Source organism: Cynoglossus semilaevis, chromosome 6 (genome assembly GCF_000523025.1).
Source record: "Cynoglossus semilaevis isolate Cse_v1.0 chromosome 6, Cse_v1.0, whole genome shotgun sequence".
NCBI classification, from domain to species: Eukaryota; Metazoa; Chordata; class Actinopteri; order Pleuronectiformes; family Cynoglossidae; genus Cynoglossus; species Cynoglossus semilaevis.
The window spans coordinates 8,840,789-8,867,941 of NC_024312.1; the positions used below are offsets into that span (position 1 = coordinate 8,840,789).

At 40.1% G+C, this 27,153-nt stretch overlaps 5 protein-coding genes across 11 annotated transcripts in view; 2 read left to right on the forward strand and 3 right to left on the reverse strand.

Annotated features, from left to right (window-relative positions):
• Positions 1 to 1,526, reverse strand: part of LOC103380025 (beta-1,3-galactosyl-O-glycosyl-glycoprotein beta-1,6-N-acetylglucosaminyltransferase 3-like) — a 2,004-nt gene extending 478 nt beyond the window's left edge. The window contains exon 1 of the mRNA XM_025056337.1: positions 1 to 1,526. Coding sequence (XP_024912105.1) covers positions 1 to 828 — 828 coding nt within the window. The 5' untranslated portion in view covers positions 829 to 1,526.
• Positions 1 to 13,525, forward strand: part of bnip2 (BCL2 interacting protein 2) — a 24,062-nt gene extending 10,537 nt beyond the window's left edge. Inside the window, exons 11-17 of the transcript XR_003049958.1 lie at positions 603 to 810; positions 1,558 to 1,590; positions 5,885 to 6,164; positions 8,160 to 8,275; positions 9,296 to 9,393; positions 11,252 to 11,294; positions 11,533 to 13,525. The gene's annotated coding sequence lies outside the window, so the exon portion shown is untranslated. The remainder of the gene's footprint in view (positions 1 to 602; positions 811 to 1,557; positions 1,591 to 5,884; positions 6,165 to 8,159; positions 8,276 to 9,295; positions 9,394 to 11,251; positions 11,295 to 11,532) is intronic.
• Positions 1,910 to 4,151, reverse strand: gcnt3 (glucosaminyl (N-acetyl) transferase 3, mucin type). The gene has a single exon (XM_008311775.3). The coding sequence runs from the start codon at positions 4,089 to 4,091 to the stop codon at positions 2,793 to 2,795; it is 1,299 nt and encodes a 432-aa protein (XP_008309997.1). The 5' UTR covers positions 4,092 to 4,151; the 3' UTR covers positions 1,910 to 2,792.
• LOC103380012 (proprotein convertase subtilisin/kexin type 5) lies at positions 4,187 to 24,360 on the reverse strand. The gene is made up of 16 exons (XM_008311776.3): positions 24,145 to 24,360; positions 21,619 to 21,822; positions 21,466 to 21,534; positions 21,313 to 21,355; positions 19,044 to 19,189; positions 17,323 to 17,517; positions 16,141 to 16,227; positions 15,872 to 16,070; positions 15,532 to 15,755; positions 14,231 to 14,473; positions 11,526 to 11,771; positions 9,610 to 9,805; positions 8,508 to 8,713; positions 7,405 to 7,505; positions 6,984 to 7,155; positions 4,187 to 6,263 (listed from the first exon to the last, which is right to left on the reverse strand). Exons 1-16 carry the CDS (start codon positions 24,320 to 24,322, stop codon positions 5,881 to 5,883), a joined length of 2,892 nt encoding a protein of 963 aa, XP_008309998.2. The 5' UTR covers positions 24,323 to 24,360; the 3' UTR covers positions 4,187 to 5,880.
• The window catches only part of otud7a (OTU deubiquitinase 7A), a 40,619-nt gene continuing 29,587 nt past the window's right edge, over positions 16,122 to 27,153 (forward strand). Inside the window, exons 1-8 of one of the 7 annotated variants that reach the window (XM_025056518.1) lie at positions 16,122 to 16,259; positions 16,370 to 16,427; positions 17,178 to 17,230; positions 20,875 to 20,972; positions 21,928 to 23,275; positions 23,367 to 23,460; positions 23,556 to 23,635; positions 26,491 to 26,736. The gene's annotated coding sequence lies outside the window, so the exon portion shown is untranslated. Of the gene's footprint in view, positions 16,260 to 16,369; positions 16,428 to 17,177; positions 17,231 to 20,874; positions 20,973 to 21,927; positions 23,276 to 23,366; positions 23,461 to 23,531; positions 23,636 to 24,450; positions 24,589 to 24,854; positions 24,890 to 26,490; positions 26,737 to 27,153 lie in introns of those variants that run through there. The other 6 variants (XM_025056519.1, XM_008311780.3, XM_025056520.1 and 3 more) reach the window with 6 other exon arrangements.

Genomic DNA, 27,153 nt, shown 5'->3' on the forward strand with positions numbered 1-27,153 from the left:
GATGGTGTCGGTGACTTCGTGGTGATACTGCCACCTTGGCTTCTTGAAGTCAGGAGTCCTTTCGCTCTCCATGCTGTTCCTCCCATTCAAGGTCTTCAGTGCCTGTACGATTTCGCCGTTGGTTTTAATGGGAAAGTCTGTGCCACAGGTGTTCAGCAGATACTTCCACTTGACGCTGGACTTCAGCAGATCCTCCATGCAGTTCAGATCAGCTTGGACTCGGGTCCAAGACGCGTACACGACGTTTTCTAACTTACTGGCGATGAACACGTTGGGAAAACAGGCAACAATCGCCGCCACGGCCTTGTGAAATTCCTCCGGCGACTTCTGGTCCACATGCACACAGTAGACGTTCTGAGGAGCGTAGATGGATCGCAGAAGTCGCTCAAACATCTCGATTTTTTCATGGATCACTATGGAATAAGCGATGGGGAAGTCCTTCTCCTCTTTACTCTGAGGAGTTGTGATGAAGCCTCTCAGTTCAATGTAGGTTGGACAGTCCTGTGTCAGATTGAGGTAGAACTGAGGAGATAAAAGTTTCCTCTTCTTCTTCAAGACCAGAAGCGTTTCTACGTCTTTTTTCTTGTCACCAATGTCTCCAGTGATGATGGCCGCACACCCGGGCAGGTCCAGGGAAAACTGCACTGGAATGACCGGGTCATGCAGCGAGTTCATGCCTGATTTGACTTCCCAGAGGACGAGTGACAGGAAGGTGGCTGCCAGGAGGAGACACAGTCTTACCAGAAAAATAGATGTACTACGACCTAACACCAACGCAGCCATCTCGCTGTGGACAGACCACATTTTTGCGTGAGTAGACTGAATCATTCTCAAAGAGGTGCGTCAAATATTTACAAGTTTATTGGCTCATCAGGTATGACCAGATGGCTATGCATATTTAATGAAAACAACCCTTCACCGTTCTATTTATACCAAATTATTTACATGGAGTTTGCGGACACCACTTTTTTTGTTAGAGGTAAGTTGTTAAAATATGCCTGATTTCACTTACTGTTTGTGGATCAATGCTATTGTTTGTCTAATTAGCTGCAGGTGTGTGTGTGTCTGTGTGTGCGTGTGTGCGAGATAAAGAACATATTTTTATTGCAACATCGACTGTATTGCAATATTTCAACTGTTCTGCCCAGTGGTGCATTTACTAAATGCTTTTTATGTGAGTTTTATGAGAGTAAATTTAAATACAGATGCAGGGACTAAACCATAGATAGTTCCAGTTCAAATTAGACACACATCCATGACGGACACATATAAGAATAACAAGTTAGAAGAAACTGCAAAATGACAGGGTTGTATTTAATTGTATTAAATGTAATTTATGTTTTGTTTTATAGTGTGTTTGGCTTGAGACAACTAAATAGTGTCACTGTTAGATTGGATAAGAGCAGGCAGGGAGACGGTCCACTCCGTTTGTGTTTTTATTATTTATTTATTTATGTTTGCTTTGATATTTGTAACCCTGCACTGTCTCAAAAACTGTTACTGGTTTAGGTTGTCCATTTGCCTAATCCGGAAATTACCTTTTTTGTATTTTGGCAGGAAGCTGGAGGACATGGAGAATGCACAAATAAAGTAAGAACATGCAAACTCAATACACTACAGGAAAACCACGGATAGAAAAGGTGATTTTGCTGCGGCACACACTGCCACCGTGTGGCCGTCTTCGGACATGTAACTTTGAATCAAGCTATACACTAGTCACAAAGATATACGTTTTGGTTTTTTCAAGGATTGTTGCAATTTGAAACAGAATTTTGGTCTGGTCACTGCTGACATCCTCTGATTAAAGTCCTGTTGGAGGAGCATCAAGTTTATTTTGGTAGAATAAATCCTAGATATAATCTGTGTTTCTCTGAAGGTCTTAGTATGTAAGGAAACAATCATCACAGTCGCTTAAAAAGCAGTTTTATTGGCATTAAAAATCCCATAACAATAAGAAATGAATAGTATAAATAGTAATTAAAACTTTGAAACACCATGTTTCAGTCCAGTATCTTGCTGACAATATATTTTTAAAAATTTAACTTGCTGGAAAAAAAATCACAAAAACAAGGAAGAATCACAATCTTTGTCATGAAGAGTACACGTTCATTTAAACAGCTTAGATTTTTTATTACTTCTTTTTTTCTACACAGATGATAGTTCATCTCCTTATTTCAACTCACAATAAAAAAAATAGACAAGTAATGGACAAGTGCATTGTGCTTGGGCTGGAGCAACTTAAATCAAGGATATACAATAATACACAAGGTACAGACTGGAGTTTGACAAGTAAAGTAAACATTAAAGACAAGGAAAATATCCAAATAAAACTATACACCTCTGCAGAAATTTGTAAACATTTTTAAAATAAAAATCAGAGTTGGATGGACATAGTGTAATTTACTACTAGTCTGGCTCTTAAATAAACCAGTTAAAGTGTGGAGCAGACCCACAGGTGCGGAGTGACAAACAACAGAAACATTTTCAAGGTGACAAGGTGTTCAAATAAGGCAGCACGACTGCACTTTTTTGATATTATGGATTTCGATTTGGGAATGTTTGGGAATGGGCGGTGGGGAGATGGGAGGGATCTTGGATTAGAACAGTTCAGCCCAGGTTTGAGGGAGACTTCCAGAAATTATTTTAGGCTTTTAAAACAATTATTTTTGTTTTCCAAAGTTTGTGGACCTCAAGTCACATAACTTGAAATATAAATAACATTCAATTTATACCCACCACAGAGTTCTCCATCGGGTGTATCGCCTCAGTTCGAACAGTCATGACAGTGGCTATCACAGAAGGGAAGAAACGAACGGTGCCAGCGGGTCATGACCTAAAGACTTGAAACGTAACACCGTCTCTATACATCTAATAGCAGTGTCATCAACCTCTGGATCAAACTTGTTGGCAAACAGGTGCTGTTGTCTAAAGAGCCACAAGATGTCACCAGCTCCATACACACACACCGCTCGTCTGTAGGCACCGGTGCAGTGAGGGTACGGAGCTCCGTTGTTCACGTCACCGGCCAGGTAGCTCCACTTGACCACCCGAGCTAAAGCCTGCATGTCGGATACATCGTACTTAATGTTGGCTGGTACAGATCCGGGGACCGAGGGCATCCTCTGGAACGTGGCCCACATGTGTTCGTCTGGGCTGTACGTGTCCTTCTCCCACTCAATGAATTTCTGCGCTTCTTTGTCCCGCATCACATGAGTCACAAATTCTCTGGAAACAATAATGTAGGCATTACCTGAGAACATCGGGCTGCGTATAGGTGGAGGACTTTTCGTCACATCTGTCCTAACGATGGAGTCCGTAACTTCGTGGTGATACTGCCACCGTGGCTTCTTGTAGTCGATGGTGTTCTCCGTCTCCATGCTGTTCCTCCCATTCAAGGTCTTCAGTGCCTGTACGATTTCGCCGTTGGTTTTAATGGGAAAGTCTGTGCCACAGGTGTTCAGCAGATACTTCCACTTGACGCTGGACTTCAGCAGATCCTCCATGCAGTTCAGATCAGCTTGGACTCGGGTCCAAGACGCGTACACGACGTTTTCTAACTTACTGGCGATGAACACGTTGGGAAAACAGGCAGCGATCCCCGCCACGGCCTTGTGAAATTCCTCCGGCGACTTCTGGTCCACATGCACACAGTAGACGTTCTGAGGAGCGTAGATGGATCGCAGAAGTCGTTCAAACATCTCGATTTTTTCATGGATCACTATGGAATAAGCGATGGGGAAGTCCTTCTCCTCTTTACTCTGAGGAGTTGTGATGAAGCCTCTTACTGTGGTGAAACTTGGACAGTCCTGTGTCAGATTCAGATAGCCTTCAGGAGATAGAAATGTCTTCTTCGTCCTGGACATCAAAAGTGTTTCCACTTCCTTCTTCTTTACACCTACATCTCCAGTGATGATAGCCAAGCACCCAGGCAGGTCCAGGGAAAACTGCTCTGGGATGACCAGGTCCGGTATGGACTGTCTGCGAGAGCCAGTTTCATAAAGGACCACTGAGAGAAACGTAGTCATCAGAATGATACTTAGGATTTTCAGAAACTTTGAGGTTCTGCGATCACACAACCTAACGAAAGCCATTTTCACATGACCGGTTAAGACAGACTTGAAGCTGAAGTAGTGATTAGAGAGTAGATAGAGAGAACGAGGGGGGGGGGGGGGGGGGGGAGTGCCACTACAGAACAGTAAACTCTTAGGTAGGTGTGTCAGGTAGGTTCACATTACATGTGGATTATAAGTACTCACTAAATAAGTTTATTATTAGTATGGGTATTAGTATTGGTATGAGTATTAGTATTAGTATTGGTATACAGATCAAACATGATACACTGGCAACACTTATTTAAGCTCACTGCACTTATCTGCAAATCAGGTATGAACAAATGCATTGAAAGTTAAATAACTTCTTGTTGTCACAGGATTGCTCTTGTCTTAGGTTCATATACCAAAGGTCAAAGTAGGGGTTATTGGTTATTGTCATTTTGTTCTTTTAGCAAACCAGCAGCGAGATTGTCTCCCACCTTTAAAAATTCTAAGTGTTGCAAATGATGTTTAGTTTGACGAGTTGCCTTTTTGGGCAGTCATTGAGAAAAGTTTTTAAAGAGTAAAAAAGAAAGGCAGCGGCTCCAACCTATGACTGCACAAAACCATTTGTCCATTGATCTAAAGTCCATTGATCTAAAGTCCTAATGCCTTGTTTTAGATTGATTTTCTGTTCATTTGTTGCTCATTTCTTCCTTTTAAGGCTGTGGCAAACAGTTGATTAACTGAGTTTTAAGTCACAGAATGAAAATCCTGGTGTTGCCCTTTTCCTATATATATAAAAAAAGCAAAAAAAGATAGTAGGAATACACAGAACAGAGGGACAGCCTTTACAGTAGGAGCCTCAACCTCCTAGCCCGGCAGCTTCGAAGCTCCCAAATCAGTCCCTCAATAATAATGTAATTTTGCTTGATGATCTTCTAATTTTTTTGTCAATTGTTTCTGCATTCATGAACAAACAAAACTGCTTTTTTTTAAAAATCATTTCTTTAACAACAATAACTGATGTGGTCCCCTTGTGACATGACAGAGTTCATGTGTTACCTATTTTTTTTAAACCAGCATCTTTCAAACAGTGATACATAAGCAATTCAGCAAGAATATTTTTAATACTAAAACACACATAGTCTATACATTACATGTAAAGTATGAGGTGGATTGCTCACAGACAATTTCTAGGTGGGACTTGATGCTGAGAAAACCAGCTGCCTGTGATGCATTTTGTGCTTTGTGTATTAAATTCCACAGATTTACAGTAATACAGTAATCTATCACACAGGACAGAGCACATTAGAATAGCTTCACATTTATTTATTTAATGTTAATTATGTATTTTAAATAATACATCTGTAAATCATGAATCATTTGTCCATGAAAAAACTAATATCAATATAAAGCTCTGTTCACACAAAACAGAGGAATTCTTTGTATGAACACAGGGCAAAGGCAGAAATGATCTATTATTATTTTTCTATTTACAACAAATCATGCACATTTTAACCAGTTCAGTTATAATGAGATTTTGCCATTTTACAAATACCCCTTTAATGTCAAGTTAAAAAAAAGAAAGAAAGAAAATTATCATGAACACAAATGTATGGATTTTTTCAGTCACTAAAGTTTCAAGGATGTGCTTTATATAGACACAGGCACTTCTCAGAATAAAAAAACAACAACTTTTTTTTAAACAAAAAAAAAGGTACCATACGTTGATTATTCATTTATTTTGAAAAGAATCTAAATGACTTTAAATGCACTTGTCAGTCTTTGTAACAGTGTGCACTCACAAGCTCACCCTCACATTAATACTCTTGTTTGAATCTGTTTTTTAGGACTGGTTTAGACAAGTGCTCTCATCCACATCCTGGTCGGCATCATTGTCCTGCTCGTGGATGAAGCTGTAGCGTCGATACACCGATCCACCTCTGCTGGTGTACACCACGTCCACCTCGTCCCCGCTATCTGGCTCGGGCACGCCATGGGGCATGTTGACGCTGGCACTGCCTCTCAGTCTTTCATAGCTTTGGCTCCAGCAAAACCTTTTCCGGGCATGAGCTTTGACCGAGACGTAAACAGCCAGCGCCAGCCCGAGTGCCAGCAACAAGGAAACGGGTAAGGCAGCCGAGGTGTGATGTACAGCCCTCGGGGCAATTTTCAGGTCTGTTTCCTGGACATCTCCTGATTTCGGTTGGAGGGCCTCCACACACAGTGCTAAAATAACCAAAGAAGCGCCTTGAGTAGATTTGAAGCACTTAGGACGTAGGCAACAGGACAGTCTTGGTTTCTACAAGACTTTTCACCTCTCATTCCACAGGATAAGAAGTGAAACATGTTCTTGAAACAAAGACTGTCCAGCTGCCCACGTCTTAACCGATTGACCGGGATGACCCTTTAATGTTCCTTTTGAAAGCAAAGATCTATATACTGTATATAGGAGAACTATATTTAGAAACATCAGAAATCACAAATAGAAACACACCTAATTGAAATCTTTACTTGATACTTTTTTGAACCCTTATGTTGCCCAAAAAGATACAAATATTTTGTCCTCTGCTATTGCCTAAATATGATGGGACATAGTGAATGTGATCCAACGTTTTTGGGGAACACTGCAGGTGTGTAACAAATGTCTATGAAAAACTATGAATTACATAAAGGTTAACCTAAAAGACAAGCATTTATTTTTCTTTTGCCAGTTTTTTCTTCAAATTGAATAGTTGAATTGTACTTAGGATCAAACTTTCTGCAAAGATCACACTTTCTGCAAAGATACCTACTGTAGAACTAGTATTTAAAGCCCATAAACTCTTCATTTTAGGGCAATTTTCATGCCATTACTTTTGAACAACGTCTTTAATATACAGTAGCCTGGTCTCATACCCTAGCTGAGGACAAAATAACACCACATAGTATAAATAAGTGAACGTCTACCTGAGCGGCTGTCACAGACACAGCAGTCGGTGTCATTCCCACTATTTTGGCAGCAGCGGGCACAGCGATTCTCCACAGCATGGAGAGCAAAATCACGGTGACAGGTCAGACACTGATCAGGTCTGGGACCAATGCAGTGGCGACACGAGTCGTGACATGGTTCACAGGTTTCCTACAGTGGTACAAAAATTACTAATTATTGCACTGTGGCAAAAAAAAATAGAAGACGTTTTCGTTTTTACCCTAAAGTTTGAAATTGTAGTAACACATCATCATGAACTTGGATAATTAGTTATCCAGTTCTAACAATGAATAACCAAACAAACACCACACCTCTTTGTCATACACTGAGACAATGACTGATACATTAGTCAAACCCATGGACAAAGTATTCAAGCACTGTCCATGAACCAGACAGTACCTGCTCTGAAAAGTAGCGCCCCTCCTCACAACGTGGATAGCAAACCTTGTCCTTCAGCGTACCACCCATATCACATGACAGGCAGCTTTGAGGTGAGCCGTCTGCAAACATACAGGTGTATGGTGTTATTTGAAAAGCCCAGAGAGTATGCAAATGAACAGGATGTAACTGTGGACAAATTCACTGTCCAAACTAAGGCCCTTAACCTTAGGGAATGTCGGTTTCTTTTTACATTTACACGTCATGTTAACTGCTTAATGCAAAATGTTGACCAGGAGCTACAAGGTTCTCTGATGTAAATAAAAAAAAAATACAAAAATAACAGAACTCTTTCTCTTAATATCTACCAATTGAGTCTCAAAAACTTCTGACAATGTTGATTCCATCAGAGAACTGCTTCTTTGTAGAAGAATGTACTGCAGTACTTCAAATCTTCTAGTGTGGTTTGAGTATACTGTACATTTTTATGTTTATCAGGTCAAAAGAGTAGGAGCTTTGATAACATGCAAATATGCACTGCTGTGCTTTGCATGCAATATTATGCAATAGGGCAGTCATATACAATAGCTGCGTTGATATTTGTGTGCCGTGTACGACTTCAGAAAGGCCTCATTAGTTCAGCAGCACAGATAAAAACAGCGACGAGCAGAGCGATAAGAAAAGAACTGAGCTGCCAGATTCCAAGATTATGCCAGGTCTAAATAACATTCAGAACATTGTTTAAAAATGAAAATAAATATCTGTTTTCCTTAAAGGTGCTGAATAAGAGTACAATGGAACAAAGCACCTTTTGCTAGGAGGGAGGAGACAGAGAGAACCCTGAAGAAAACCTGATCCATTTCAGGAGCGATTCATGATCTTATTTACCACGGTAACCTGACTTTAGCTTCATTACTATCATTTTCTGAATTATTCAAAAGTTACCCCACTTCTCTAGGTTTGGGTTACCACATTGTGTGAAACAAAACAGTTTTTGTTCCCCCTCATCACCGTGTTAGCACCCCCCGGTTGTTTGCTTGTTTTTGAGAAACAAACAAAATTGTAGCTTGGCTATTTGAACACTAATTGAGAAACAAATTAGTTATACACACAAAACATATTACCTGTGCAGGTTTGACAACTAGTGTGGCATTGTTTGCAGATGTCATTCAGCTGGTAAAAGCGGGGCAGGCAGCTTTCCACACACAGCTTAGTTCCCTGGAGCTCCAGAAGAGGTGGTGGGCAGGCCCTGCAGGAGTCAGGCCCCGGTCCTGTGCACAGCTCACAGGACTGGTCACATTTCTCACAGTGGTATCCTTCTCTGTAATATCTGAAGGAAAACACAATACTGTCAGTATTAACATGGCTAGTCATGCAGTGTTTAGTTAAAAAATACAAGTTGTTCAGTATAACATGTGAAACTTTTGGTACCAAATAAGGGGTCCTCTGATATTAAGACGGGCATTGGGGTGGGTACTGAATTAGAATACATGTACTAGGATCAAAAATGTGCTGTTCCAACGACCGGGTACTCTGTAATGGTGTTCCACAACTAGCAGTGTACCAGACAGTTTTGTTTTTCCTGCTGCAGTTTGGTGAACCACTGCACACATGGGTGGTTTATTTAAGAAGGACGTCACACAGATTGTTATTTCTCAGTTTTGACAGCACAGTGGACAGATGGGGAGTTCACCTAACCCTCAGTGACGTAAAAGCTCTGCTCACTTTTCTGTTGAGTTTGCTGCGAGACTTATGCAGGAAGTTTACCTTTTGCCTTATTTTTTTAAACACGTTTTATTGTTTACTTTACACATAGATTTGTTGAAGACAATGAAAGTGGCTGTAAGCATTTTCCTGCTTGGTGTCCTCACTGGGACGTTCTCCTCTTCTTCTTTTTCTTTCCCTGTCGCAGTGAGACTGATGGCAAAAACCCTAGCCTGAAGCGGATTAACCCCTCATTATCCCATCCTACTTGGGATCGTGTCAAGTATTTTGCAATATCCATGTACTGTAAGTATATGACGCAAAATTAATTATTATTAATTCTCAACTGGGCTCCGGGGGAAAACCCGCACAAATTGTTTCTGGACGGTCTGGTTCTGTGTATAAACAGCCAATAAAAATATTCAATCATCACTTCAATTCCCACAAAGCTGTGCCAACTACATACTGTAACTATGCCATTCCAATTAATCGCATATTTACTGAGTCAACCACAGTATTTACCCAGATGGACAGTGAGTGACACAGAGATCCTGGAGTCGCAGGTATCCCAGAGAACAAGTTAAGCAATCTCTTGGCGATGCTCCGGTGCAGGTGGCACAGATGTGATCACAGGGTAAACAGAATCCAACATCTTCTCCATCTGCCTCCTGTCTTTCCGTGTACATACCACTTGGACACTCCTTCACACACGTCCTGTCTGGGAAGAAGTGTCAGCACAAACACACGTGACGCCTTCTGTGTACAATGCCCCAAGGTGTAAACTGTGTGTGTGTGTGTGTGTGTATACTTTAGGAATGTCAACCTAAAGCTGTATCATCCAAAGAGGAAGACATGAATTTGGGTTGTGCTGGCGTATTTCATTTTTTTAACCAATACCAGCATCTGTAGGTAGATGACCTTGGTAGGGGTCGTATCTATGACCCTTTTATTTTGGATTGTAACATGAAAGAGTTGTTTGTGCCTATCTCCTATTCAACATGTCTGTAGTAAGCTAAAGTGTTTCTCTCTACAGCTAGAAGTATTGCACAACTTCTTTAGCCTGAGTTCTTACTGACTGAATGCACTTTATGTTGCCCAAGGTCAAAGTCCCAAAGTCGCTAAACAGTATGGCTGTCATTGTAACACTCTGATGTTGAGCAGACACAAATGTCTTTACAGTTGATGGACTTCACCACCAGGTTGTCTCCTGTTTATTCCTGTAAATGTTTTATACAGAACACCTGTACACTCTTAGTATAACACAAGCACAATCCCTTTTGATGTGAAAATAAATAATCGTCTTCAAAGTGTGATTTAAAACAACTGAAATGTTTTAAACCAAGTTAAAATTTCTAGGGTTTTTTTTATACATGGTTCGAATTTATTCTGCAGAACCTTTAGATACGATTACATCTTTGTTCTTGTGTGCAGACGCAGATATGTTGCTTCTCAGCAGCAGTACTGGTTAAGGGTGTGACTTACTGATAAAGGTACTACACCTTTATCAGTCTTTATCAAAGGTGTAGTGCCTGCCAATCGCGGAAATACTCCAACTGTAAAGCATGTCTGGCTTGTTCACAAAAAGAACTATTGGAGGAGTGTCACCAGAATAAATTCACATTCACAAAAACATCTTTGAGAATTTTGGAAAACAAAGGTAGCAGTAGTGATAAATCAATTATAAAAAAAAAATGTAATTTGAAGAGTTTGAAAAGGCACAATTATTTTGTGTAAATTTGTTGTTTTTTCTAAAGGTTTTTTTATTTTGAAAATTTGAATATTTTAATATATATATATATATATACATATACATATATATATACACAGATGAGTATACATATATGTATATTGTATAAAATATTTTTTCTGAAATACAAATTCTTAAAAAAATTTTAATTAAAAAAAGGTGCTTTTAAAAAGTACTTACTGCTTTTTCCAATAATGTACAATTGTGTTTTTATATTCTGGATAAGTTTTTTCTATGCTTATATATTTTTTAAAATATTAACCTGTAATGTTTTCCCTCCAATATCTGTCTGTGAACTTATTTGTCTTTGGTATAAGTCTTCACGTTTTTCTTTATGTTTTTGTCTTTATGTAATTTTTCCCAAAATGCAAATTTGTCTGAAACTATTCAAATCTATTTGACATTTTCTGATCTTAGGTCGCGCTTTTGGAAAATAAAAACTACAGGTGAAACCTTGAAGGTAAGTAGGAAAAAAAAACCCTCGCTCCCTATTTGTTGTTGTTTCCTTGATGATCAGGCTTTCACTACTTTATAGTTGACAGGTGACATGTCAGTATACTTCGACGGTTTTTATTTGTTTTTACATAATTCTTTTCTAGTCAGTCAATCAGTGTTTTATGTGTTTTTATATTATATGAAGGGAGAGTGGTTTGGGGACTTATTTGACTGCAAAAATATTGAAAATGCCTACTCTGCAGGTACTTGGCGATGTGGCATGTCTGGCATTCGTTCTCTCCCGGACCCTCACACGAGTGGCACTCTGGATGGCAGCCCATGCAGGTGAATTGGTCATCGTGCAGGTAGGTTCCATCAGGACAATCTGTGTCACCTGTCACTCCACAAAATAACGTGTTTGGATCCAGTACTAGTCCTTTCTTGCACTGAGTGCACTGATTTGGATCCGGTCCAGCACAGGTCGAACACGTCTGGTGGCATTCTAAGAGGAATGCCAAAATAGCAAAGACTAATCAGAAGAGATATCTCTTAAACTTTGACAAGAGGTCACAGAACACTCTGTGTTCCATGTTGGATAATTTAGTGTTTAATGCACAACATCACGAACATGTAACCAGGAAACAAAAACCATACTGAATTTCCCCCGTGTGGAATGAATAAAGACTTACCTTATCTTAGGAATTCAGTTATTTGTGCAGAGTGCCGTCAACTTAGGCATAAAAATACAACAAAACAGGTACATAACACAATAAACGGATATGATTGTGCAAAAATAACTCAACTGAAAAAGTGGCTGAAGCAAATTGTTGTGAAACCCATACCACATGAGAACTACAGAATACATATTTGTATTTACAGACAATAGTTAATTACAACATAATAGCCTTTGATATATAATAGAGACGCACGCAATCACCTGCTCTGACCTGAATCGAAAGTTGCACAACTGAGCTTTAAATAGAACAAGTCAGTGCTATTATAATCTTTTTGTTGCTCTCACGCTAACACCCCTAAATTGTAGAATTAAGGCCAGTATTAGTGGTAAAATGAGGTTGCCTCAGAACAAATACATTTTATTTTCCTGGAATTCAATGGATTAAACTGAAGAAACTACAGATGAAAATATACATGTTATCAGGTTCTCAATAGTATTTCAATTTGCGGGGGTGTGGAAACAAAAAATATGTCTGGGTGGGGCAGAAAATAATTAAGAAACACTGCCTTGATGAGTGATCATATACCGGTCCTGTGAGTGTCAGCTCTTTGGCTTTCTCCCACATCGCATTGTGTACACTTAAAACAAAATAATATTTACCTGTCCCCTGGACAGGATTAGAGAGAGAACAAGTGACTGAACTTTATGTTAAAATAAATATTATTTTGATGTTAGAAGAGACCTTTTTTTTAAAGGTCACAGGGTGGAGCCATTCTCAGCATTTCTCCACAACACAAACCACCACCTCTCTATTTGATATAGATCATTTTTAGCTCATACACGCTCTGTTTGTATCAAGCACTGTGAGACACAGGTATACTGTAGTTATAAGCTGCCTGTTTTACTGATTACAAAAAAATTGCGGAAAAACCAAACAAAAAAAAAATCTGTAAAAATAAGTTAATATAAAACTAAGAAACAAGAGTTGTCAGAATTGGACCAACGTTTACATTACAATTACTTTGTTGTGTCTATTCTGTAAGTTGAAAGACAGAACAATCGATCAACTACTGAATGTAAAAGTATTAAAAAGGTAGGAAGGCACAGACAAAGACGGAAGTTTAAAAAAAGTTTCTTTTAAATGTGAAATACACCTTCAGATCCCTGCCACTTAGTATTCTATGATTACTGTTGTTGTAAGCTGAGTTACCGCTGCAGTAGGTTAACACCGTAGGTCATTTATTCATCTACTATTCCTTACAAACCTCCAGGTGGTAATGGGAAATGATTCAATTACTGCCCAGCCTCACTGAGCGCACGGTGGTACATAAAGAAGTCCACGGCTGACCAAGTTGACTGACACAGTTGTCGTAGTTGACACAGAGTGGACTGTGGTTAGACGCGAGACTTATTTTTTATGTTGAGGACAATATCCTCACGACAGGTTTGAAAGTATCAAATACCTCGGTGGCTTTCCCGAAAGAGAGGAAGAACATAAGGTTCTCGTACACAAACCTTTGACCTATTATCACTAATCAAACTTTACAAAATCAAAGTCAAACATAATTGGAGAGGAAACGTAGAGCTAATAAAAATACATCGAGGTTTACATAACAGCTGTTTAAACTAAACAAACAAAATCCAAGTTGAGAATTGCAAGGTCTATAAGTTGAACATGGAAAGCTTTCAGACACTCAAATAAACAAACAAAAAGAGAAGATGAAAGACAAACCTGCTGATTATGTGTGATTACCTCAAAGGTCCCCTGTAATTTATTTAAAAAATAACTGGTTTGACAGCCCTATCAAAGTTTGTTTCATGATGTCCACCCATCAGTGAATGGATGTTGCAACGAGGCTACGATAACAGTTACATGTTTCAATGTCAGGAAGAAATGTCAGGAAGAAGAGGGAAATGCTGTCGTCAAATGCTACGTCAATTCCTCCAACCGCAACATGAAACTCATAATTGTTTCCTAATTATTTTCAAGATTGGGCAAACTGAAATGTTGTCCTCACTGTGGCACAAAAGTTTGACATCTTTAATCCCATTGTCCTCTCAATTCCACATGGTAGTATATTAATACGTTAATATTAATATATTTTCACAATAATCCTCCCTTCAATTAAGTGTCCAGGTGTATTGACAGCCAGTGAGCAACAATTTGGAAACAAAAAATAAAAACAATTTAAACCAGCGATATGTTAATTTTTCACACAATTCGATTAACGCACTTGCGCAATAATTTTAGATAAAATACGACGCAGAACACTGCGGTGACTCACCTTGACATTCCCTTGCTTCTGCTTCATAGTAGGTCCCAGTGATGCAGTCCTTGTAACATGCACCCTTGTAGAGTTTGGGGCTAATTATTGAGCACGTCTCGCAGTCGTCTGCCAGTGGCCCAGAGCAGGTGGCACAGGTAGGGTGACACTGACCACAGCGGCCTTCATCCATGTCCTCATAAAAGCCCAGAGGACAACTGGCTTTACACACACCATTCAGCATTAGGTACAGGAAACTGCACTCTGGAAATGACATGAGGATAAATGACATTTTAATTAACTTCTTCTTTTTCTTTCGGCTTTGTCCTTTTTTTCAGGGGTTGCAAATCATTGATTTCCATCTCTCCCTGTTCTCTGCATCTTCTACTCTGACTCCAACTATCTGCATGTCCTCTCTCACTGCATCCATATATCGCCTCTTTGGCCTTCCTCTCTTTCTCCTACCTGGTAGCTCCATCTCTAACATTCTTCTACCAATGTATCCACTGTCCCTCCTCTGCACATGTCCAAACCATCTCAATCTGGCTTCTCTAGTTTTTTCTCCAAACCTTCCTGTCTGTGTTGTCCCTCTAATGACCTCATTCCTGATCCTGTCCATTCTTGTCACTCCTAAAGAGAATCTTAGTATCTTTAACTCTGCCACCTCCAGCTCCGTCTCCTGTCTTCTGCCTATTGCTACTGTCTCTAAACCATACATCATGGCTGGTGTCACCACCGTCCTGTAAACCTTTCCCTTCCCCTTAGCTGACACTCTTCTACACTCTGACATTTTAAATCAAATGCATGGCCAAGTGGCTTCGTTCCAATCGCATATCTAAATAATGCTTTAGTTTACACTGTTCAAACCAATCTGTCGTTCTGTTTACTTAATTAAGCCATGATATTTCTTTTGCTTTTTATCCCCCCCCAGTGTCACTGTGTTGTCTAGTGTGGTTGTAAAAATCCCTCCTGTTGCAACTGAAATATACACTTCACAACTTCACTGTGTGCATTATACATTAACCAAGGACCAGATGAACAGCTGCCATTATCTTCTACTAGAACCTTCACCACACCTTCATCCCAGTTGTTTGCTATGGCTAATTTAAACGTTAACTGTTGCCATAAATTAATCATTGGGCTGTAATTGTTCCATTGTTTTATTCAGTTGCATTTCTTTTTTTTTTTATTTCTGACATGAGATTTGCACATAGGAGCAGAAAATGATCCAATCATAATCATCCATGCTTTATACATTTTTACCTCGAACAGGGAAGTTCTTTTTCTTTCATTATTTGTTTTCCTTTAACAGGCCAACTTACTGAAACAGGTCCTGTCATCAGAGCACACGTCACAGTGGGGAGGACAGCGCCTGCAGGTACCGTCCTCTGCTGGATATGTCCGCAGTGAGCAGTTTAGTCTGCACGTACCACCTCCTAGGTAATAGCCATCAGTGCATGACAAGCACTGGGACTTGGAGCCGTCACATGTCAGACAGGAGCTGTCACAAGACTCACACACACCCATGGCCGTCTCAAAAAAACCTCTGAAAAGTCAGGTTTGGAGAAAGTTAATGTGTGGGATTAATGCTATTTTCTAACGTTTTTTCTTCTTCTTTTTTTTCTCAGTGTTTTTGAATAAATTGTGTGATGGGTTGCTTACTCTGGGCAATTAGACCAGCATCGACCCTGGTGGAGGAAAAGTTTAAAGGAGCCTTTGGAACAGCTGATGCAGTTGTCACTGGTGCCACTGCAGGCCTCGCAGTTTGGAGAGCAGTCTTCACACAGCTGAGTGGCAGAATTTGCATAGGTTCCAGGTGGACACTGGGCTACACAAGAACCATCCTGATCCAAGAAGTAGCCTGTGACACACAAAGCACACAGTCACATGGTTGTTTAACATGACCGAGAGAGGCTTGTATATTTTTATACCTTTGAAACAAGATGAACAATCCTGTCCTTGAGGTCCAAAGCAGGTTTTACAGGAAGCTTCACAGGAATGGCAGGCACTGTATTTCCCTGGAAACAAAACCAACAAAAATTCCAAGCAGGTTATTTTCAGACAGTTTATTGCACTTTACTTACACTAAAAAAGCCCATTTTGTAAATGTTGCTGTACGTGTACTCTTTTTCTTAAAACTGCTCTGTCTGCATCACCTAGGTGTATGGAGTGAAGGGTGAGCCAGTGCACATTTTTGGCAGAGTGACTCCGCAGCAAGGTGAGCACTTCTCAGCACAGTCACCGTGTTGATCAACGTAATGAAGTCACCAACATTCCTCTGCTCTGAACCTAATGCTGTTTCCATTACAGTTGCAACACAATCGCTAAATGAACTGTCTATTACAGTTGCAACACAATCGCTAAATGTAGTGTTAGTGTTACGTGGTAACACACAGACGTGGTGTTCTGTAATTATGTTTCACCAGTACAGTTTTCACAATTGTACACGGCAATCATTTACACCAATTCAGTTTCTATTACCTGCCTTGTTCACTGCTGGAATCCATTTTATAGCGCCACTAAAACATTCAGTTTGGTTAAATAAAATTATACCAAAAATAAAGCACATTTCAATTATAAAATTGAGAATACAAACCTGTAGTTTCACCTTTAAGTGGAGGTTTTATAGAATTTAACATGAAAGTTTTTTTCATTTAGCGTTTCCTGTCCAAAGTGTAAAAGGATTAAATAGATTCATGTTAGTGGGTGGGAAGTATTTGCCTTCCTTAATTATTTTCAATATATTTACTTTACATATATATATATATATATATATATATATATATATACACACACACACACAAATATAAAAGTTTTGAACAAATTGTAATAACCAATTTATACAAATAAATAATTTGAATATATTATGTGAATATATATTCAAATTATTTGTATAAATTTGTATAAATATATATATAGCCAAACAAATCCAAATTCATTCATATGACACTTTTTTTTTTTTTTTAAGGAGAAGGAGATTGGCAAGAGATAATTGGGGGCTGGCCCAGGGCACCAAATAAGGTAGGTACTGAGTATTACAGTAAGTTCTTGTAGGATATCCTGAAACTAACCATAAAGAGTGAATCAAAGTCAATAAAGCGTGTAAATTGTACCATCATAGTACTGTCCCAGAGGGCAGTTAACCAGAGGACACTGTCCATGCAGAGAAGGGTTCCCGGCAAGACAACGTTCACAGTCGCTCAAACGTGGTCCGTAACAAGTCAGGCAGGAACTATGGCAAGGCTGACAGCGCCACCCGCTGGAGTCACTGTAGGTCTGCTGTGGACACTGTTTAGTGCACTCGCCACCTAGAATAGATGAAATAAAATCGTTGATTTTTATATATCAACGAGTGAGCGAGTAATATAAAATATATTTCCAAAACTTTAAAAATAAATAGAAAAGAATAAACTAAGTGAACGGATTCATAATAAGAATAAATGTATCAGCTATTCAAACTATATCATGTAGTAACGATGACGCACTACTGGCCTTCAACTCTCCCACGCATGAAACCGTAAATAAATAAAGCTATTCGTCTAAATATCCACAGTTCAAGTCGAAACATGTTTGAAAGTGACGTCACCATCAGAGAATCCTGTTTCCTTCTTTACATCTTAGGGAAAAGAGAGAAAAAATCTTTAATAATATTAATGCGTTTGCAGTCAGCTTTGGTTAATAATTTAATGTTTGTTTTAACCTAATTAAACCTTATTTTAGCGGTTAAACAAAACAGCTAAAATAAAACGTAACACTACTCAACGCTTGAAAACGATATAACTGTGTCGTTTTCTTTACACTCATTTTTATCTGAATATCACCTGAAACCGTTTGGTTTCCGCCCAATGTTTGATCCAATTTCTGTCTGGCATCTCAGTCCTGACAAACACGTACAGATATGTGGCTCCACTAATTGTTCTCTATTCGATAGGATTTGGCACCATCTAGTGGTAGAATTTCATGTTTGGCTTTCTTACGTCTTCAACATTAACCGTCACGTACCATTGAGGGGAGCACATCGAAGCAAACACTTGATTATTGATTATTATTATTATTATACAATTGATTAAACAAATACTTGTCTTCCGTTGTCCTCTGTGGGTACAAGTAAAGAAACCTCTATATTATTTGTGTCAAAAAACAAAACAATATAAAATAGTTTAACTTTGTCTTAACACAGACGTGATAGAGATTTTGAAAGTGATACTATATATATATATATATTTGTGTATACACACACACACAGACACATATTCCTGTATGTTCACCTTTGTCTTCACTCATTTGTTTAACCACAAATCTGTCCTCTTCTTTCTCCTTTTTTTATTCTTTACTCTCTCTCTCTCTCTCCACCTAATTGTCTTTGGTAAATTACTCGGTCCAAAACAATCACTAGCTTCTTCCAAAACTGGATGTCATGAATATAGAAACGAGAGGCTGAGAGTTAACCTTAACAAACTGCTTGCCGCTGTTCCTCTCAGTCGTCCTCAATTTTAAGTCGCTTTTATTTTTTTTCCCGATGCTTCAGCTTAAAATACCCAGAGAGAAGAGAACCATAGCAACGCCATACTAAATCACTGTTTGCATAAAATCATACATTTGCATATCTCATCTCAGAGATTTGCTGACACGGACATGATTTGCAATCCAAATGAAGAGTCGGGCTTATTTCATTTGTCTTTAACGTGAGTGATTATGCTCACATGCAGTCTCATGTGAGAATATTACAGACATACATGCTACTCCAACATGGCACAAAGAGGTCACCTTTGAACCTTTTGATAATATATCAAATAGGACAAAATAAGACACAATTATCTTTGTCTTTTTTTACCATGTAGGAAGTAGCCAGGCTGGCAGGCTAGGCAGCGCTTCTCACTCCTGCAATCAGTGCACGGTGTCGGACAGGGGAGGCACACACCCCTGCCCCAGTCCTCATAGGTGCTCTGTGGACAATGTCTGCGACACTGGTGCCTGAAGCTGTTAAAAATTAATGGAAACATTTAGTATTCCTTTGTATTTGTTCATCTATAACTTCTGAGAAAACAACACTCGGTCTGATGAAACCACTGAATAACGTGATGGTGCAATTGGGACTGTTGGGAGTTCAACTGGATATTAATGTGACAAAATGTTCTTAAAAAAAAGGTAGCGTGAAGCAGACACGACAATGTGTTGCAAAGACACCATACTGTACATTCAATATTTAAGCCAGACGAACCTCTACTTTTACTACTTCTATTTAGTAGTAAACAAGCCAACAGTAGCTGTGTAGCTTGTCTTTTATGAGAGACCACCCTCCACCCCTACTCTGCCTCCTTCACCCACACACCAAGTATGCTGCTCTTGTGAGCGCGTTGCCAAGGATTTGGTGCTAAAATGTGGTGGTTGTTGAATCAGGAACAGCTGGAAGTGCCACACAGCATCCATCAACCTGTGCACAACAGAAGCTGACTGGGACACAGTAAACTACTTAAGAATCTGTGGGATGTTTAAGAATCCCACTGTAGAAATATCAGACTATCCATTCCCAAAAAGAAAAAAAAAGTGTCATTAAATGGTGAAAGTGTGACTGCATTACTGACTAAATTAAAAATAAATAAAAACAACAAAGGTGCGACTCACGTCCAGAATTAATCACTGCAGTCTATTTTATTCAGTCCAACCACAGGGCCCGCAGGGAAATAAAGTTAAATGTTAGCAAATATCACACATCTATCACTTTGTGCTGTCGTCACTATGTCTCTTATTGGGAAAGTTGTGCCAACTTATCTATAATTAGACCAAATGTGTCAAAGTTCAGCATTTTTTGTTGTGTCCTGTTTAATTGTTGGAGCCAGTGCAAAACTAGCGTTTTTTTTAATTAATGGAAATAAAGCCACACCGTACACAGGCCACATCCCATCGTTAGGTTTAATAGATCATATTTATTTCTTAATGCTGTCAAATGCTTACAGTATTTATTCTGATTAATGACAGAATGGCTGTGGATTAATCACGTATTGGCTATGTGTTAGAGCAGGCATGGGCAAACTAAGGCCTGGGGGCCAGATGTGGCCCGCCAAACTTGGTTTATATTGTGATTATACTTCTGCCTTTCCCTGCAGTGACCATGTTTTCCCTATAGATGGCGTAGAGAAGGCTAAAAGCATTTTAGCCTTTATCCATGACTTTTACATGTCCAATTTTAGGACCAATTGTGGTGACAGCTCTGATTTTCTTTTTGGTATTATATTGAACTTACAAATGGGTAAAAGACAGGCTCTGAAGTGTTTTTAGTGCCCTCTGCTGAAGTGTGCGGCAAGTAGCTTTCTATAAATATTAGAAAGATCAGCTAAAAACTACCATCGGAATCTGTGAGGAAACTTATTTCCATTCGTCTCTAAAGGGTGAATATGTAAATAAAGGTCAACCAATTATAGTTTTAGAAAAAGAGAAAGTGTTTCACTGTAGGTGACGGTGGAAAGAGGCCAGTGTGCAGTGAAGCGGTGGATTTTCCTTCAAACCTCCACTGCTGTGACTAACAATATCAGTGAGAGAAGTCAAGATGATGCACCCTATATAATCACACCCTCCACTGCCTGTGATTTCCACTTACTCTCCGTTTCCCTCTTCTTCACTTCCACCTACGCAACCACACAAACCACCCTCTGTCCACCGTGAAGCCGACTTCTTTGCTCTGCTCAGGTGACAGTGTGTGCATGCCTCAAAATGGAGGGTAACCTGACTCACATGATACCAGTGGGACAAACCCTAGGGAGCGGTACGTACACAATTGATGACCTGTTCTAACTCTCCAACCTGAGCTTTTGTCCCACAGTCCAGACGGAGAATTGAGAAATGCAGGAGTAATGTTACAGACATCGGTTTGCAGTGGTTTTGCACCGAGTTGTGTCGTTGTTTTCAGTGCGACATCACAGTAAAAATGCAAATTCAAACGTGCACAGGGGGTCAAGTGTTTTTTGTTTTTTTTTCCTGATTGGCACTTTTTCATTAATTTTCTGTAATTGTGATGTTTCCAGAGAGTCCCTCCAGTATAGTGAGTGATAATCTTTTGATAATGCAACAAAGACTGACTATTAAGGCAGAGGACAGGTACTCACAGGAAGTGACCTTCAACACAGCTGTTGCAGATCTCCGGGTCTTCTGTGCACAAACAGAGACAAGGTGACTCATTAGAATGCACAAAACCAAACCTTTGTTATTACACTGTTGACACCTTATAACAGAGGAGACAGGATCCACGTGAAACCTACCAGTGGAACATGTGCTGCAGCCCGCCTCACAGTCGATGCACTCTCCTGTGTCAGGGTCCTGCACCTGCCCTGGAACACAGAAATCCATCAGGCGTTCTGAGTGGCACCGCTCTGGTCTCAGCCAGTTCAACAGCAAGGATTTACAGTATTTACCTGTGCTGCAGGACACCGTTTGGCAAACCCCGTTCTGAAGTTTGTAGCGCTCCTGACATTTGGCACATATGTTGCCATCTGTGCACAGTTCACAATTGGCTATGCAGGGCAGACACTCGTAGTGACCTCTGTCAGGGTAGAGTCCCCGGGGGCAATGTGTCCGACAGCGACCTTGGTTGAGGAAACGTTCCTGTCCATCTTTGTCTGAGGAGGAGGAGGAAGACCAAGAGAAGAAGTTCAAAAATACAGCCTCTCTTTTCTTCTACCCACCTGTAAATGCTCACTGGACTCTTTTTTTGTTTCTTCCAGAATTTCTGCAGTTGAAGTACAACCTTGGATTGATATTTAATGGGTGGAAGCGACACAGGAAAAGGCTTCTGTGCTCAGACAAAACTATCAAAAGGCAGGATAAATGTCCTTGAGTGCAGAAAGCTGAAAGGATGAAAGAGAGTGTGGTTGAATTCATCGCTATGGACGACCAACTAATGACTCTGGTGATTTCGCTGTGAAGATCCCTGTGACTGCATGTCCTGTCGTCTGACACCTTCACATTTCCCACTAGAGGAGCTGTACAGCAAAGATAAGGAGAATATTTTTTTTTTCTAAAGATTTTGTCTCTAAATGATTAAAAATCATAAATCATGCCTAAAAGAGCTGTAATTATATTTTCAGAGGTTCCTGGGTTGTATTAAGTTTGGGTCCTTATGTCTTCAGAGTTGGGTCGCCAGAGAAGTTCACTGGTGTAAAACGTGTTTGTTCTTAGTTTAGAATTTTTCACTCTAATTTTCACTGGATGATACAGAACAAGACTAAAAACATACTGCAATCAATATTTCTTAAGCTAGTTTTTGCATGTGAAAATGAACTTACAAAAATTATATAAAATTGTAGGTATAATATATTTTTGCTCGTACTGTCTGGTGCGTACTGTTTTTTTCCCAATAGTTAACAGGACGAGCGAGCTACCTTGCTCTATATCATAATAATTATATTTGTAAAGAACTGTACAAGAACTAAAAACTAAGTAAAGAAAAAAAAGGAACAAAAAAAAAAAACAACAAAATTGATGATGATAGTTCCATCCGTCAATCTTCTGACAGCACAGATTTAAATGATCAGCCTCAGACATTTGAGAGCAAAGACTGAGATCTGCTCCAAAAGTCACTCGTGTGTTTATGACAGCGGCTGTTGACAGAAACAGATTTCAAAACAGGAATTGTTTAATTTTCATTCTTCTCGCCTCCCTGGCTGCACAGGAAACAGTGGCAGAGAGCAAATGTCTGTCAAATATCATTTGCAGCACTGGCTGCAATCCAGCATGTTAACGGGAGACCGACAATAACCCATCGCCGTACACGATCACTGCCTGGAGATGCTTCAAACAATGTAAACAAGGCCCAGCAGGGGCAGATGAGGGATCAAAGCTGATTGGGTCTTGCGCTCTGCATAATTATCAATATCCCTGCCACCTGCCGCTGGCTGAGCCGTGGCACCTGAGGCATCTCTGGAAGCACATGAGTTACAGCGTTGTTTCATCTGCATGGATATGGTGTGAAGCAGGGGAGAGGGAGAGGGAGAGAAAGAGAAAGACCACCACCATCATCATCATCATCACTGCTGCCTTTACAACCAGTTCCCAGACACAGAACAACAGCAGGTACAGAGTTATGGTTCCTAGTTGAACAGCCCACTGGGCATGAACAATGGTGAATGCATCTCACTGATTTGCTTAATCTGTTTCTCAAAAGGACACCAGAAAAACACACCAGATCCAAATGGGAAAAAAACAAAAACCAACAAAATGATGGGATGCATTCTGCAAAAATAAGTGTCGTGATTAAGGTAAATAAACCAAAGGGTCTTGGAGGGCTGCTGGTTAAAAGCTCTGTGAACTGTAACACCTGAAGCCTCAGGATTTTTTTCCCCCTCTCACAAAGGCCTCATTCTGACATGATCAGATTACACTGTGAAAACCAGAGGACAAGGATCACACCTTCATGTCTTACCGATTTCAAAGGTATTTCTGCAACACACACACACAAAATCAACAGGCTTCTTAGCCAACTGATTGTTTCAGCAGTGCTGAATGCCCTTCCTGTTTTACAGCACCAACACTGTCACAGCGTTGCTTTGACTAACCTTTAAATGAAAGAAAAAGAAGACAAAACCACCCAACCCCCTCTCTGTTGGATTAATGAGTCACTGACAGAGGGTTTTCTTTTATTCTCACATTTCTGGGGCCACACAAGGGTGTGTTGACCAGGGGCAAATAAGTAAGGGCAAGAAATTAAGATGTGACAATTGTTAATTTTCCAAAACATGAATATTTTCTAACTTTGAGCTCTTGTAAAAACTACTCAGAAATATCACTTAACTGTATAAAAAAATACCCCACACAAGTAAACGGCTTTACATTCTATGTTATTTTTATGACTCCAATATCAGCTCAACTCTGCAGACGCATGCATCTGACTGTGAACCCGGTCGTGCTGTGTTCAAAGTGCGTGCATCAGAAACGAAGCTCACCAACTCCACAGGTAGTGCATTCAAAAAGCTCATGTCCGTCGCACTCGGTGCAGGTGGGATGGCAGAGGACACACTGGCTCTTCAGCATGAACTGACCGCTCGGACACGGCGACGAAGGTTTGCACGCAATCCATCCGACACTGCAGAGAAGGATCGACAGGGCAGCGGCGGACCTCATGTCTGCGGGCCCGAGGACTTTCACTGGAAGTGGAGGGGTGGGGGGGACAGCGCGCAGCCGTGCTCGTCTCCAAAGACGCAGTGTCCGCGCAGTAGCAGCAGCGGCGGCGGCAGCAGCAACAGCCTGTGTGCTGCTCTCCAGATCGATCCACCAGCTGTGTTATAACAGGCTGGACCAGTTCATTCAGGCGAACCCCGGACAAAAAGATGGACTGCGGTCAGCGCGTATGTGGAGACTAGAAAGCAGCAACGGCTGCAGCTGAATGGGTGCGTGTTTGCAAAGCTTTCGCCGCTGCTTCTCTGACTGTAAACAGGGAGGTTCCGCCCTCGGTGACCACAACACCTGATACACCTGCGACTGCAGACATCCCACCTGCAGAGCGCCCACCCCCGTAGAAAATAACACGGTGTCGTGACCATGAAGTGTGTAGATAACTTTTAATTAGCCTGGGACCTTAATTACAGTTATTCACATTTAAAGGAATGTATAGAAAATTCTGAATTTAAAGGCACTTTTTTATTCCCCAATTCAGGCACAGATTGACGCCGATGCACGCACTCTAGCTCGGTAGGTGGCAGTAGTGATCCTAAAGTCCATTTGTAAGCTGCAAAGCTAATATAATTCTGTGATATCAGCACAAAATGAATGTTAGTCAACACTTACTTGAAACCCAAGCATTATTGTAAATCACAGTGATATTCAAACAATACCTTCAAAAATAATTAAACTACATTCAGCATATTGTGTAGTATCTATCTATCTATCTATCTATCTATCTATCTATCTATCTATCTCTATCTCTATCTCTATCTCTACAATAACCATTGGGTTATTTTCCTACGTTCGACTGTAGTAACTGTAGTAAAAGCAGGAAAGTAAGTAGAACATACCCCAAACTCAAATCCTTACGCAGATTCTTATTCTTACCTCGACTCTGCTATAGACAATAGTGGTCGTTCTTTGTGTTCATGTCCATGTGGGGTTTTTTTTCAAAGTGTCTCCATAGAAATGTAAGAAAATTGCCTCGGGCCCCAGTGTTGGAGGTCAAGTCATTTCTATAGACTCCATCTCCATTCCTGCGTCTGCAGTGTTTACCTTAAGGTCATTAAATTAAATTCTGAGGTCCTATCATCCCATAGTTTAAGTCTTTCCATCAGAAATGTCTTTAGTCTAATTAATATTTTATGCTCACTGTATGTGTTCATAATCTGTGGGTCATAGACATTTTCAGGTCTTTTGAATGTTAAAGTTAAACCCAAAAAGAAGATTCAAGTCCTGAATCCTTCTTGCTCATGTCTGAGTCAAGCCCTTTTCTTCTCACAGTGTTTGAACCGTGCTCCCTGAGAATAAAAACAAGTGGAATCTCCTTCCTCGGAGTTTTAATAAGGCAGAATTAAGTCAGGAATCTTTCATTTTAAAGTCAAATAAAGGTCAAAAATTTCTGCGCCAGTCTGTGTGTTTAACTCTGAGTCACCAAAGAAAAGTCTACACTGACACTTTTAGTTGTTCTATTCCAACCAATCACAGACTCCCACCTACCCCAAAGAGTACACTTGTAATATTGAATCCACATCTTCTCATGTGATTGCTATCAAAATCTGTGCGCTGTAAAGACAAAGCTGTTTGAAAGTGAGGGATTCGTGTGTGTGATGGTAGATCAATATTCTGGAAAACTAAGCTAGCATCGGGATAAGAAGGTGAAAGTATGACAAGAAGGAAACGGGTACCAATAACAGGACAAACTGTAAAAATGAGAGGAAGTCAAAAGGTATTAAGAGAAATTGGATTTAAAAAGAAAACAGCAACTTTTTACATCTGAGAGTCCTTGGTAGGATTTGACTTTAAGATTTTTCATTTTTTGCATTGAAAAACCTCATAGAATAAAATTTGATAATGAACCTTTTGTAGTGATAAGCTTTTCTAAATGCCTGGGAGACATGTTTTATGTTAAAATTGCAAAGATGTACATCTTAGAACTTTAAACAATAATAATGTCTGCCATGCTATTTTTTCTTCTTTGTTTAAAACATAAAATGATCATTGTTTCTCAACAGGTGGTGCACCGTTCAAACATAGACTGTTAAGTTTTTTTTGTTTTGTTTTACGAACTGGAATTTATGTTTAGTTGCGTTACCGTAAATTAATCCTGTTTGTGTGTTTTTCCGCAGAAACATTGGCCTCTTGTGGCTAATAACTGGAAGTGTACCTGAAGGCGTAAGCCTCCTCCTCGGCTGACGTCAGCGCCAGCAGCTGGGAGAGGGGGCGTGGCTTAGTTCTGCTGCAGCGGAGAAATATGACATGGGGCTGAGCGAGAGAGAGAGTGCAGAGTGAGAGACGCTGGCAGGAATTAACGGTTCGTCAGAGGTCTGGACACACCACGCTAACGATGGGGAGTTAATGAGTGAAGAGAGACGGTAAGAGAACAACGGTCCTGCCTTTGCAATTTTCTCCGGTCCTATTACCGCACACGGCAGCGCAGGCACGCAGGCCGATTCCGTGGTTTGACGGTGAACACAAAAGGCTGTCACTGCAGACAGGTGCACCTGCCCTGATGCCTGTACGTGTCTCGATTCGAACAACTTGTTTCGCAAAGAAACCGTTTAATTCTTGGTCGACAGCTCATGAAACGGCTGGACAGGCCACAGCTCTCATTATAGGTCTGTGGGTATTGTCTGGAGCCTGTGTACATGGTCCTGAAGCTGCAATCTGCATGCTCACTCACAGATATTGGTGTTGTAGTGTGTGTGTATACTGTGTATCTATACACTGTCTCTCTGTGTTTGTGTGTGTGTGTATATATATAAATATATATATATATATATACTGTAGCT

Bases quoted from the DNA above. Each gene is read 5' to 3' on its own strand.
- gcnt3 (XM_008311775.3), bottom strand. From the start codon at position 4,091: ATGGCTTTCGTTAGGTTGTGTGATCGCAGAACCTCAAAGTTTCTGAAA.
- LOC103380012 (XM_008311776.3), bottom strand. From the start codon at position 24,322: ATGAGGTCCGCCGCTGCCCTGTCGATCCTTCTCTGCAGTGTCGGATGG. The intron at 21,356-21,465 runs GTAGGTTTCACG...GTTTGTGCACAG, and splicing joins CTGCAGCACATGTTCCACTG to AAGACCCGGAGATCTGCAAC. The intron at 16,071-16,140 runs GTATAAAAATAT...TGTGTGTCACAG, and splicing joins TTGTTCATCTTGTTTCAAAG to GCTACTTCTTGGATCAGGAT.